Raw genomic sequence first — 13,689 nt, forward strand, 5'->3', positions numbered from 1 at the left:
GCGCACTGTTTGGGGGTGGATGTGTATATGCTGCGATCACTCGGAAATGGCTTGACCGATTTGAACGAAAGTCGGTATACAGATTCCTCCCTACCTAGGATGATATATTCTGGGGGTCTCGTGTCCCCCTTGCACACCTGGGCGGAGCCACAAACAGCCAATCAGATTTCCTTGCTAGATAAACAGCTTCCATTCAACACATTTCTGATCTTCTCTGATTGGTGGAATGCTTCCGAGTTCAGAAGTATTAAGCCAATTAACTGTTTACAAGTATTTTGTAATGTAAAACAATGTTTTTTAATGGAATCCATAATATTTTGCAGATGGCCACGAAGATGATGGCCATCTGCAAAATCGTACGAATTTAGTAAAATCCCAATACGTTTTCAGAAATCGGAAATAGCATTACCGTCTGTATACCGCGGTAATGGAAATCAGCATTTGTGGAAATCGGAATTTCCATGGAAACAGAAATTGGCATTTCCGACCATTAGGGTGGTTATGAGTAGCTTTTCAGTATTGGAAGAGACTGCAGAATGCCGCAGGAGTGTATACACATTAATTGCCCTCCCCCCTCAACTCCATCAATCCTCTGACCAAAGACATAACGGAAAGCTACAAGACTTCCATCTAAACCCAATTGGGATCTCTGTTACTGTAGAGGAGTCGATAGGCTTAGGGTCAGTTCTAGACTTTTAGCCGCCTGAGGCAAACTTGTGAGGATATGCCTCCTGCCGGGGGCAACCATCCAGGCACTGCCCCCCTCCACCCCCCTCCCCCCCTCACATACATACCAGCTGGGTGCTTCCCCCCATCCCCCCCTCGTTACCATTTCAGGCTAGTAGTAGTGGCGGTGCAGCAGCCGGCAGAGTGGGCAGGGGCTAGGGGGTGCCATGTGATGTCCAGATGGGCGTCAGTAAGGCAGGCAGCGGCAGGCCAGGCACACTCTTCACTTCCTGTTTCTGCCTGGTGCCGCCCCCACACTTCCACCGCCTGAGGAAGTGGAGTAATCATGGCCGGGATATCCCTGGATAGGCTATAAATTCCTTTAAGGCAGAGATGATAAATGGCTTTTCTGTCCTCTGCCCAGTCTAACAGATTATTCTCTAACACACTCATTAATAAGTGCAAACTTCAGAACTATTGCAAGTAAAAGAAATCAAAGCCCATTTGCTTATATTTCTATTTGCCAACCAACATGCCTATCTGTGTGTGTCTCCATACAGCAAACACCTACTCAGTGCCGAACACCATGCTGAATTACACGCTGGCAGCGGACGTAGCTCTCCTCACTAGAAACATCAAGATCATTGGAGAAGATTACTTGGGCTGGTACAGTGAGTCATTTGGAGCTGAAGTCCTGGTCAGCACATTTACAGCCAATGGCAAAGAATACCGAGGTATGCAAGATTCTGTATCTGATCTGTGTCCACCTGATAATATAGTAGTCTTACTTTAGATTTATTGAACAAAGTAATCATTCCCTCACTTTACTTACTGTTGTATAATGTGTGTTCCATTGTGCGCCAACTTTGTATTTGCTCAGAGTTGGGTAATGGAAACCTCTGTTTGACTCATTGGCTCTTTGGCAAAGGCAAGCCAGAGTAATTGGAATGTTCCCATGCACGGAGCTAATCGGGGACACAAGTAATTCCGAAGAGCTCTTCGACCCAGCGGGTCAAATAACTACATTGAAGTACAGCACTGAAACAACAGGCCAGATGAAGCCTTCCATGTATTAACATCTTCCGGACCTTGATCAACATATATGCCAGTTTACGTCCAGTTATTCCTGCCAGGAGCGGAGATTTCAGTCATTCTCACCGCCGTCCACGTCACTGCACATGCTCGCTCTGCTGTCATGCTGACAGAAGAGCTTCCACATATTAGTTAGAAGCCAATTTCTTTGGCCCCTGACCCCGTGATTGCTGTGAGCCAATCACATTACTGTGAGCCATACGAATGGTTCTGATCCAGTTCTGTATAATACTTGAAGAAACTTAGTTTCATAAGCTTGCAATAAACCATGTAGAGTTAGGGCTCGTTTCCACTATTGCGGTGCAGAATCGCCTGGATTCCACCGCTGATGAAATCGCATGTGGATGCGATTCCGCATGCGTTTTTTGCCGCGAATTCGCATAGGTGAGGGTATTTGCGATTTTAACCATGTCACTGCCTGTGTGAATTTACATTGGTACCTATGCGAATTCGCATGCGAATTCGCGGCAAAAAACGCATGGGGAAAACGCATGCGATTTCTCTAATAAATACATTGTGTGCGATTCGCCTGCATTCCACACGCAGGCGAATTCTGCAGGGTGTTCCGTGCAGATTTTCTCCGCACAATAAAATGCTCCCGCAGACGCATAAGTGGAAACAGGCCCATTCACTTATATTGTCTATGCGAATCCGCATACGCAAGACGCATGCGGATTCGCGATAGTGGAAACGAGGCCTTAGTCATTAAAGGTATTACTGGAATCAGCGTTTGTTGGTTTGATGTCTCCATTTCTGCTAACCCCAGACCACACTTCACTAGCCTGACATGACAGGTCCTATCTTTTATACTGAAAGTACTCTTTAAATAGAGTGCATATACTGCTGTTTTCTATAAATCTCATACATTTTAAAAGCCACCTTGTAAATGGGAGACATTTATGTTTTATGTCATTGTTGTGGACAGGAACAGTCGCTATTTTGACCAAAGACACTGAACTACTGTTATCAAATCATTTGCATGATCTTGTTTTTGTTGCGAGTTCCTTGTATGTCCTACCTTGTATGTTAACCCATTTATCTATTGTTCAGCACTGCGTAATATATTGGCGCTTTATAAATACAATTACTAATAATTATTATTATTGTAGGAAAGGCAAGGATAGAGAACGTGGAATTCTATCACAGCGGCCAGTTATGGAACATAGAACCCACCGACCTCCACTACTCCCTGTCTATCCTCAACCTGGGAGATGTAAGTAGTGAGAGAAAGCGAGTATATTTATACACTACCAATCAAAAGTTTAAGAATACTAATTTTCCCAGTTTTGGATTGAAATTCCAGCAGTTCACTGTCTCATTGTATTCCAAAATGAAAGGCTAGAACAAATAAACAATTCAAGATAAAAAAAAAATATTGGAATCCACGTATAAACTAAAAATCTTTTTAACAGGTGTCTTCAAATGAGTCCTATGTGAGGGGCTGCGCTATCCACAACGGCTTCGCTCCCGCCATTGGAGTATTCAGTAGCAATGGGCTGGACATTGATGACAATATTGTGTATTTTAGTGTTGGACAAGGTAAGAGATGGTGATTTCTAGATTGCTATGAATAGTGATTTCTAGATTGCTGTACATTTTTACAGCGGAAGGCATTGAGATTAGTACATTTGCTCTTTTGTAGTCCACATACATATTTCTCAACCTAATAAGGTCTATTTACGAAATACCACTTCTCATCCCTGCTAACAGTCCTGCACAAAAGTGTGCTTATTTGATCGTTCTGAATGTAGTGCACTGGATTGTACCATAAACAGTCACCCCTACGAGTAAGCTCTCCATGAGGCATGACAGTTTTCATGGATCTGAACACATTCAGCACCATGGATAGCATCTCATGCTGTGATGGCTAAAAAGGACAATCAACCAGCTAGTCCTGTATCCTGTGCAGCTTGCATCTCCTCTAGCTCTTGTGTCTCCTGCGTAGCCTGCTGCTCCACAAGTTCCTGTCTCCTGTGCATTTTGTGTCTCCTTTGGTAGTTGATCCCTTTGGTGTATCCTGGTTACTGTCTTTGGTGCAGCCTGCCTCTCTTCTAGATCCTGTGTCTCTTCTAGGTCCTGTCCTCTGTGCAGCCTGCCTCTCTTCTAGCTCCTGTCCTCTAAGCATCCTGCCTCTCCTCTAGCTCCTGCCCCTTGTGCAGCTTGCCTCTCTTCTAGTTCCTGTCTTCTGTTCTGTGCAGGCTGCCTCTATTCTAGTTCCTGTCTTCTGTGCTGTGCAGCCTGCCTCTCTTCTAGTGACTGTCTTCTGTATAGCCTGTCTCTCTTTACGTTCCTGTATTTTGTGCAGCCTGCCTCTCTTCTAGTTCCTGTGCAGCTTATCTCTTTTCTAGTTCCTGCCTTTTAGATCCTGCAATGTGTTCTGTGCAGCTTGCCTCTCTTCTAGTCCCTATACAGTCTGTCTCTCTTCTGCTCTCTGTGCAGCCTGTCTCTTTTCTTGTCTCTGGGCAGCCTGCTTCTCTTCTAGTCTCTAGGCAGCTTTCCTTTCTTCTAGACCCTGTGCATTCTTCTAGTCCTTGCACAGCCTGCTTCTCTTCTAGTCCCTATGCAGCCTGCCTCTCTTCTCGACCCTGTGCAGCATTCCTCTCTTCTAGACCCTGTGCAGCCTGCTTCTCTTCTAGTCCCTGTGCAGCCTGCCTCTCTTCTGGTCCCTGTGCAGCCTGCCTCTCTTCTAGTTCCTGTGCAGCCTGCCTCTCTTCTGGTCCCTGTGCAGCCTGCCTCTCTTCTAGTCCTTGCACAGCCTGCCTCTCTTCTAGTCCCTATGCAGCCTGCCTCTCTTCTCAACCCTGTGCAGCATTCCTCTCTTCTAGACCCTGTGCAGCCTGCTTCTCTTCTAGTCCCTGTGCAGCCTGCCTCTCTTCTGGTCCCTGTGCAGCCTGCCTCTCTTCTAGTCCCTGTGCAGCCTGCCTCTCTTCTAGTCCCTGTGCAGCCTGCCTCTCTTCTGGTCCCTGTGCAGCCTGCCTCTCTTCTAGTCCCTGTGCAGCCTGCATCTCTTCTACTCTCTGCGCAGCCTGTTTATCTTCTAGTCTCTGTGCAGCCTGCCTCTCCTCTGGTCCCTGTGCAGCCTGCCTCTCTTTTGGTCCATGTGCAGCCTGCCTCTCTTCTAGTCTCTGTGCAGCCTGTTTATCTTCTAGTCTCTGTGCAGCCTGCCTCTCTTCTAGTCCCTGTGCAGCCTGCCTCTCTTCTAGTCTCTGTGCAGCCTGCTTCTCTCTCTCTAGTCTTCTAGTTCCTGTGCAGCCTGCCTCTCTTCTGGTCCCTGTGCAGCCTGCCTCTCTTCTAGTCCTTGCACAGCCTGCCTCTCTTCTAGTCCCTATGCAGCCTGCCTCTCTTCTCAACCCTGTGCAGCATTCCTCTCTTCTAGACCCTGTGCAGCCTGCTTCTCTTCTAGTCCCTGTGCAGCCTGCCTCTCTTCTGGTCCCTGTGCAGCCTGCCTCTCTTCTAGTCCCTGTGCAGCCTGCATCTCTTCTACTCTTTGCGCAGCCTGTTTATCTTCTAGTCTCTGTGCAGCCTGCCTCTCCTCTGGTCCCTGTGCAGCCTGCCTCTCTTTTGGTCCATGTGCAGCCTGCCTCTCTTCTAGTCTCTGTGCAGCCTGTTTATCTTCTAGTCTCTGTGCAGCCTGCCTCTCTTCTGGTCCCTGTGCAGCCTGCCTCCCTTCTAGTCTCTGTGCAGCCTGCCTCTCTTCTGGTCCCTGTGCAGCCTGCCTCCCTTCTAGTCTCTGTGCAGCCTGCTTCTCTTCTAGTTTCTGTGCAGCCTGTTTATCTTCTAGTCTCTGTGCAGCCTGCCTCTCCTCTGGTCCCTGTGCAGCCTGCCTCTCTTTTGGTCCATGTGCAGCCTGCCTCTCTTCTAGTCTCTGTGCAGCCTGTTTATCTTCTAGTCTCTGTGCAGCCTGCCTCTCTTCTAGTCCCTGTGCAGCCTGCCTCTCTTCTGGTCCCTGTGCAGCCTGCTTCTCTTCTAGTTTCTGTGCAGCCTGTTTATCTTCTAGTCCCTGTGCAGCCTGCCTCTCTTCTAGTCTCTGTGCAGCCTGCCTCTCTTCTAGTCTCTGTGCAGCCTGCCTCTCTTCTAGTACCTGTGTAGCCTGCTTCTCTTCTAGTCTCTGTGCAGCCTGTTTATCTTCTAGTCTCTGTGCAGCCTGCCTCTCTTCTGGTCCCTGTGCAGCCTGCTTCTCTTCTAGTTTCTGTGCAGCCTGTTTATCTTCTAGTCCCTGTGTGGCCTGCCTCTCTTCTAGTCCCTGTGCAGCCTGCCTCTCTTCTAGTCTCTGTGCAGCCTGCCTCTCTTCTACTCCCTGTGCAGCCTGCCTCTCTTCTAGTACCTGTGTAGCCTGCTTCTCTTCTAGTACCTGTGCAGCCTGCCTCTCTTCTAGTACCTGTGCAGCCTGCCTCTCTTCTAGTCCCTGTGCAGCCTGCCTCTCTTCTAGTCCCTGTGCAGCCTGCCTCTCTTCTAGTCCCTGTGCAGCCTGCCTCTCTTCTAGTCCCTGTGCAGCCTGCCTCTCTTCTAGTACCTGTGCAGCCTGCTTCTCTTCTAGTCCCTGTGCAGCCTGCTTCTCTTCTAGTACCTGTGCAGCCTGCTTCTCTTCTAGTACCTGTGCAGCCTGCATCTCTTCTAGTCCCTGTGCAGCCTGCCTCTCTTCTAGTACCTGTGCAGCCTGCTTCTCTTCTAGTACCTGTGCAGCCTGCCCCTCTTCTAGTACCTGTGCAGCCTGCCTCTCTTCTAGTACCTGTGCAGCCTGCCCCTCTTCTAGTACCTGTGCAGCCTGCCTCTCTTCTAGTACCTGTGCAGCCTGCCTCTCTTCTAGTACCTGTGCAGCCTGCCTCTCTTCTAGTCCCTGTGCAGCCTGCCTCTCTTCTAGTCCCTGTGCAGCCTGCCTCTCTTCTAATCCCTGTGCAGCCTGCCTCTCTTCTAGTACCTGTGCAGCCTGCTTCTCTTCTAGTCCCTGTGCAGCCTGCCTCTCTTCTAGTCCCTGTGCAGCCTGCCTCTCTTCTAGTCCCTGTGCAGCCTGCCTCTCTTCTAGTACCTGTGCAGCCTGCTTCTCTTCTAGTCCCTGTGCAGCCTGCCTCTCTTCTAGTCCCTGTGCAGCCTGCCTCTCTTCTAGTCCCTGTGCAGCCTGCCTCTCTTCTAGTCTCTGTGCAGCCTGCCTCTCTTCTAGTCCCTGTGCAGCCTGCCTCTCTTCTAGTACCTGTGCAGCCTGCCTCTCTTCTAGACCCTGTGCAGCCTGCCTCTCTTCTAGTCTCTGTGCAGCCTGCCTCTCTTCTAGTCTCTGTGCAGCCTGCCTCTCTTCTAGTACCTGTGCAGCCTGCCTCTCTTCTAGTCTCTGTGCAGCCTGCCTCTCTTCTAGTCCCTGTGCAGCCTGCCTCTCTTCTAGTCCCTGTGCAGCCTGCCTCTCTTCTAGTCCCTGTGCAGCCTGCCTCTCTTCTAGTCTCTGTGCAGCCTGCCTCTCTTCTAGTCCCTGTGCAGCCTGCCTCTCTTCTAGTCCCTGTGCAGCCTGCCTCTCTTCTAGTACCTGTGCAGCCTGCCTCTCTTCTAGTCCCTGTGCAGCCTGCCTCTCTTCTAGTCCCTGTGCAGCCTGCCTCTCTTCTAGTACCTGTGCAGCCTGCCTCTCTTCTAGTCCCTGTGCAGCCTGCCTCTCTTCTAGTCCCTGTGCAGCCTGCCTCTCTTCTAGTCTCTGTGCAGCCTGCCTCTCTTCTAGTCCCTGTGCAGCCTGCCTCTCTTCTAGTACCTGTGCAGCCTGCCTCTCTTCTAGTCCCTGTGCAGCCTGCCTCTCTTCTAGTACCTGTGCAGCCTGCCTCTCTTCTAGTACCTGTGCAGCCTGCTTCTCTTCTAGTCCCTGTGCAGCCTGCCTCTCTTCTAGTCCCTGTGCAGCCTGCCTCTCTTCTAGACCCTGTGCAGCCTGCCTCTCTTCTAGTACCTGTGCAGCCTGCTTCTCTTCTAGTACCTGTGCAGCCTGCCCCTCTTCTAGTACCTGTGCAGCCTGCCTCTCTTCTAGTCCCTGTGCAGCCTGCCTCTCTTCTAGTCCCTGTGCAGCCTGCCTCTCTTCTAGTACCTGTGCAGCCTGCTTCTCTTCTAGTCCCTGTGCAGCCTGCCTCTCTTCTAGTACCTGTGCAGCCTGCTTCTCTTCTAGTCCCTGTGCAGCCTGCCTCTCTTCTAGTCCCTGTGCAGCCTGCCTCTCTTCTAGTCCCTGTGCAGCCTGCCTCTCTTCTAGTCTCTGTGCAGCCTGCCTCCCTTCTAGTCCCTGTACAGCCTGCCTCTCTTCTAGTCTCTGTGCAGCCTGCCTCTCTTCTAGTCCCTGTGCAGCCTGCCTCTCTTCTAGTCTCTGTGCAGCCTGCCTCTCTTCTAGTCCCTGTGCAGCCTGCCTCTCTTCTAGTACCTATGCAGCCTGCCTCTCTTCTAGTCTATGTGCAGCCTGCCTCTTCTCTAGTCCCTGTGTAGCCTGATTATTTTCTAGTTTTGGTCTCTTGTGCAGCCTCTAGATCCCCCCCTCCCCCCAGGGCACCAAAGGGAGGCAAGGGAAGGGGTGTGAACATTGGGGGGCCCCATCAAAGTTTTGCTGGGGGGGGGGGGGGGGGGTGATGATTGTAGTTACACCACTATTTTTGTGAGCTTTTCTTCCTTTACCTCCTCTTAGGAATACGAGTGACAGGAGACAGTGTGAATGTAAGAAGGAATCTGGTGGCCCTCGCTGCCTGGCCCCGTACATACCAAGGCTTGCAGCCAACTGATTCCCTGTGGCATGCTGGGATACAGGTTGGTGTTGTGCTTCATATTTCACTTCATGTTTGCAGCATTGTTTTTAAATGCGTAATGTGGCTCAGATTGGATAGCTTGGGAATAGATATACAGCCTGCAGGGCCGGATCTAGTAACAATGGGGCCCCAGGGCAAAAATAACCCAGGCCCCCCCCCCCCCCCTAAAAAAAGTGGCATTAGGGGCCCTTTGTTTCAGCCAAATTTCCCTCCTGGGCCTCTGAGCCGGCTGCTGACCCTCCCTCCCATTCACCTTTCAACTTAACTGTGCTCCCCGGGCCCCTGCAGAGTCTTTGGTAGTGTGGTGACCCACCTGCCCGCCAGCACAGGTGAGACGCTACTCTGCCAAAAACTCTGTAGAGGTCCCGGGAGCAACAGATAAGATGGGGGGGGGAGACACCTGGGGGTGGCCCTACAGGATCTGGGGACCTTTGGCCTCTAGGCCCTGACAGCCTATAGAGATTTTCTATAGATTCTGTTTTACTGTAAAAGAGAAGTCTGTGTAAAATAAAAGTATCCACAAGTTACTGCAATTTTTTAAAATACCATTCTAATTATGATTTTTATCCACTTTGAACCATTGCTAAAACAGAACTGCAGCTGCTAGAAACACCATGGAGCTGCTTTACTAAGGCCGAGACTAGTGCTGACTACAGTAGAGACTAGGGTAAAGGTTAGGTAGAGACTAGGTGGTTAGCCCACACCAGTGTGTTTGCAAACAAGCATTTGCATTGTAAATTGCGCGTTTGTGTCCAGTGAAAATGGCAATCTTTTGGCTGCATTTCCCATAATGCCTTGTGTGACCTTTAAACTAAGGTCAAGTGGGCTATCATAGCTAATTAGAAGTGATCTCTAGTTCACATGTGCTTTCATGTGTGCACGCGGCTGACTGCGCAGGTACTGCCCGGCGGATGCGCGTCCTTAATCGCGCTCCTGGCTGTGGGCGTGCGATCAAGGGTGTGCACAGTCAACTGCGACCACCCCGACCAGGAAGTAAGTTCGGGGCATCGGTACGCGGTAACAGAGGGGGACGGAGGAGCCCCGTTTTTAAAATGACATATGCGCTAAGGTATCCTTTGAACATGTATAATATAAATAAAGTTAACTTGTAGTTGTGCATCTTGCAGAGCCTTTGTTTGTATATCATTGAATATGAGTAAATTGTTTTGTACCTTCTTATTCAGATAAATGAAGGCAGTAACATAGTACTGCGGGATAACGTGGTGGCTGGATTCGATTGGGCCGGATACCACATTAGTGGGGAATCTTGTTCAGGTGAGGATTCATTTCGATACTCAGCTAAATCTTAAATACTAAACAAATAAGGGACACTAATATAAATGCTGCTGGTAAAGGGTCTGCAAATGGTAAAACTAGCGAGGATAAGTGCAGACCTCATATCCAAACTTGTTAAATACTTACATAGTTATTGTGTAAATATATAAACCCCTTAAGTAATAAAACAAAGCATTTATTCAATAAGGGCAGAGGCGCACTGCAGATCGCTTTTCGATCTGTTTCCATTTTTAAAAAACATGCTCCCACTGACTTGCATTAAAATCGCAGCAAAATTGTCACGATTGCAATTTTTTTATATTATTGATTTACAGATTGTAATGCAAGTTAATGGGGATGTGTTTTTAAAAACTAACACGGATCGAAAAGCCCTCAGCAGTGTTTCTCTGCCCTAAGCAAAATACAAACAGAAGAGAAATTAACACCAATATAACTCATACTTATACCATGTTTCTGCTAAAATAAAACCTCCTCAGAAAATAAGCCCTAGCTTATATTTCAATCATGCTTGAAATATAAGCCCTCCCCAAATATAAGCCCTAGCTTAAATGGGATGCTTTTAGTGTATGGGGAGGTGTGTGGTCTCTTACCGCACCTCACTCGTGGCGGCGTCCCCCTCCATTCCTTGTAACTGCTACAGTGACCGGCATAGTATTGAAGCTGTACGCGGCGCCCTTTCATCCTCATGCTGACACTGTGCGCTAGGTCGGCTCTGCGCCCGCGCTCTACTCTTGTCATTATCAATGTGCGCCTGGGACGCATCAGCCGGGCACACATTTATTATGACAAGAGGGGAGCGCAGGCGCAAAGGTGACCTTGCATACAGCATCAGCGTGAGGGTAAAAGGGCGCCGCGTACAGCTTCAATACTATGCCGGTCACCGGAGCAGTTACAAGGAATGGAGGGGGATGCAGCCACAAGGGAGGTGCGATAAGAGACCACACACCCCGCACACACCTCCCCATACACTAAAAGTGTCTACCCCTCTCCTGAGAGTAAGCCCCTCCCCCCCTGAAAATAAGCCCTAGCACATATTCTCCAACCCCCCCAAAAATAAATAAATATATATAATGGTGTCTTATATTCGGGGGAAAGACAGTATAAGCACCTTTCACACACAATAGTATGTGTTCTCTGCTTTTACTAGCACAACATGCAGTATATCTACATCCGACAGGACTTCATCTTAAGTCCTAGGGACATAGATATTCGTCTACCCCTGACACCGCCACTGTGATTGATACCGCTTGCTTCCGCATGCGCTCCTGCATGCATTCTCGTACCACCCATTACTGCAGAGATCAGTGAATGGGAATACAGTTCCCATTCAACGATCTCAGTGCCTGTGATTATTACTATTATTATTATTTAGTATTTATATAGCGCCGACATATTACGCAGCGCTGTACAGTGTATATATATATATTGTCTTGTCACTAACTGTCCCTCAAAGGAGCTCACAATCTAATCCCTACCATTGCCATATGTCTATATTATGTAGTGTAAGTACTGTAGTCTAGGGCCAATTTTAGGGGAGCCAATTAACTTATCCGTATGTTTTTGGAATGTGGGAGGAAACCGGGGTGCCCGGAGGAAACCCACGCAGACACGGAGAGAACATACAAACTCTTTGCAGATAGTGCCCTGGCTGGGATTTGAACCAGGGACCCAGTGCTGCAGGGCGAGAGAGCTAACCGCTCCGGCATCAATGAGATGGTCATTGATAAAGTGAAAGTAAAATGGACACACACTACTCCATTACTCCATGTTGACTTTACACAGGAGTAATTACACTGGGCCCGGGGGACATCTAGTGCCCAAATAGTAAAATTACATCTAAATACATTACTAAATAAAAATAAATTCATATACCATTAAAATTAACCCTTTACCTCCCCCACTCTCCCATAGTTGCCAAAATAAAACATTTGCATTTATATATTAAAAAAAAGAAATAAAAAATACATAAATGGTTACACTAGCAACTCAGCTTTTTTAATATGTTTTTCACAAGGGTATATTATTGTTATTTTTGCAGTGCTGGGCACAAAACTGAAAAAATACACCTTTATTTCCAAATAAAATAATGTCGCCATACATTGTGCTAGGGACATAATTTTAATGGTGTAATAACCAAGACAAATGGGTAAATAAAAGAAGTGGGTTTTAAGGTAAGGTAAGGAGAAATTGTAACGAACGGTGAAGCACAGAGAGGATCTGATTACCGGTGATCTGCAGTATCCCTGGGAATCAGGGCTGTGGAGTCGGTCCAAAAATCCACCGACTCCGACTCCGACTCCGACTCCTCAGTTTAGGATTCCACCGACTCCGACTCCGACTCCACGACTCCGACTCCTCTAATTTGCATATTACAATTTTGTTGATTAAAAGTATGTAACATGAAATTCGTCTCTTAACTGCCAACGCTACAAGACAACTGAAGTGAGAAGGATATGTAGACAACTATATTTATTCCCTTTAGACTAAAACTAGTCCTTGGTAAGAGTACTTGTAAAAGGTACAAACCGGAACAAAGAACATCTATCAGGCCCTAGGCAATGTAAGTGTGGGTACATGTAAGAATGATGTGCAGGTACTCTGCAGGGGAATGAGGAGATTCTTCCTCTATTACACATTCTTCATGCACAATCTGAACAAGGTTTATGGGTGACAGACAACACCTCTGTGTTCAATGTGCACAGCATTCTCAGTGGATTCCCTGCAGCTCTGTGGGGAGTGCATATGTAGAGTATAGTACTACTGTGTAACAAAGTAAACCTGAGACAGATGAAATTAAAGTTTTGTACATACCTGGGGCTTCCTCCAGCCGCCTTCAGGATAATCAGTCCCTCTATGTCCTCCTCCACCACCTGGATCTTCTGCTATGGGTCCAGGTACTTGAGCCAGTCAGGCGTAGTGCGCATGCACACACTCCGCCACCAGGAGCGTACTACACCTGCGCAGCACTATTGCGCAGGTGCAGAATGTTCCTGGCTGTGGGAGCGGCATGCGGCCGGACAGCGCTGACTGGCTGAATTACCAGGACTCATAGCAGAAGATCTGGGTGGTGGAGGACAGTGAGGGACTGATTAGCCTGAAGGGGGCTGGAGGAAGCCCCAGGTATGTAAAAAAAACTTTACTTTTCATCCGTCTCCGTTACCCTTTAATTTGTAGTTACCAAACCAAATTTTAATAACATATCAAATTATTTGATTTCATGAGCAAAGAGAGTGCATACATTTGCATAAATCAGCATCAATGCAGAATTATTTCCATCTCATTGACCATCTTATTAGTGACACGGCTACACATCAGGCTTTATTCTTACAGCATAGATGTTATTTAGTATATATAAGAGATTCCTGTGTACACATCATATATACAGTCACAATCAGATATGTATATCTGACCTTAAAAATACAGGGACTGCTTTATTGAAGCAGCACAAGTAACTAATTTTGATTGGTTTATTTCATTTTTGTGGACTAAGCACAGCTATTACTGTATATATACTGTATATATACATTATATTTAATGACTATTATCTGAGAAATAGAACATTTTATCATATTTTCTATTTTAATTACAGTTACAAATTCATTAGGAGTCGGAGTCGGAGTCGGTGCATTTTTTCCCGACTCCGACTCCGACTCCAGGCACCCAAATTGCCCGACTCCACGACTCCGACTCCACGACTCCGACTCCACAGCCCTGCTGGGAATACAGATGTATACCAGATTATAAGTGATCTGCAGTATTACCGATAATCCGATATACCAGCTAACCTCTGTTCACCTGAGTAGAGTGTAGTGTTAGGTGTAACAGTAACACTTAGAGGACTGGCCTCAGTGCAGTGAGGAGTACTGCACGGCTTCCTTCCGAA

The 13,689-nt window shown here is 47.8% G+C and overlaps 1 protein-coding gene across 1 annotated transcript in view; it reads left to right on the forward strand.

Moving 5' to 3' along the window:
- Positions 1 to 13,689, forward strand: part of LOC137519451 (fibrocystin-L-like) — a 388,270-nt gene that overhangs the window by 328,078 nt on the left and 46,503 nt on the right. The window contains exons 57-61 of the mRNA XM_068238405.1: positions 1,227 to 1,400; positions 2,868 to 2,971; positions 3,171 to 3,297; positions 8,393 to 8,511; positions 9,695 to 9,785. Coding sequence (XP_068094506.1) covers positions 1,227 to 1,400; positions 2,868 to 2,971; positions 3,171 to 3,297; positions 8,393 to 8,511; positions 9,695 to 9,785 — 615 coding nt within the window. The remainder of the gene's footprint in view (positions 1 to 1,226; positions 1,401 to 2,867; positions 2,972 to 3,170; positions 3,298 to 8,392; positions 8,512 to 9,694; positions 9,786 to 13,689) is intronic.

The sequence above is a fragment of the Hyperolius riggenbachi genome, chromosome 5 (assembly GCF_040937935.1).
Source record: "Hyperolius riggenbachi isolate aHypRig1 chromosome 5, aHypRig1.pri, whole genome shotgun sequence".
Classification (NCBI taxonomy): domain Eukaryota; kingdom Metazoa; phylum Chordata; class Amphibia; order Anura; family Hyperoliidae; genus Hyperolius; species Hyperolius riggenbachi.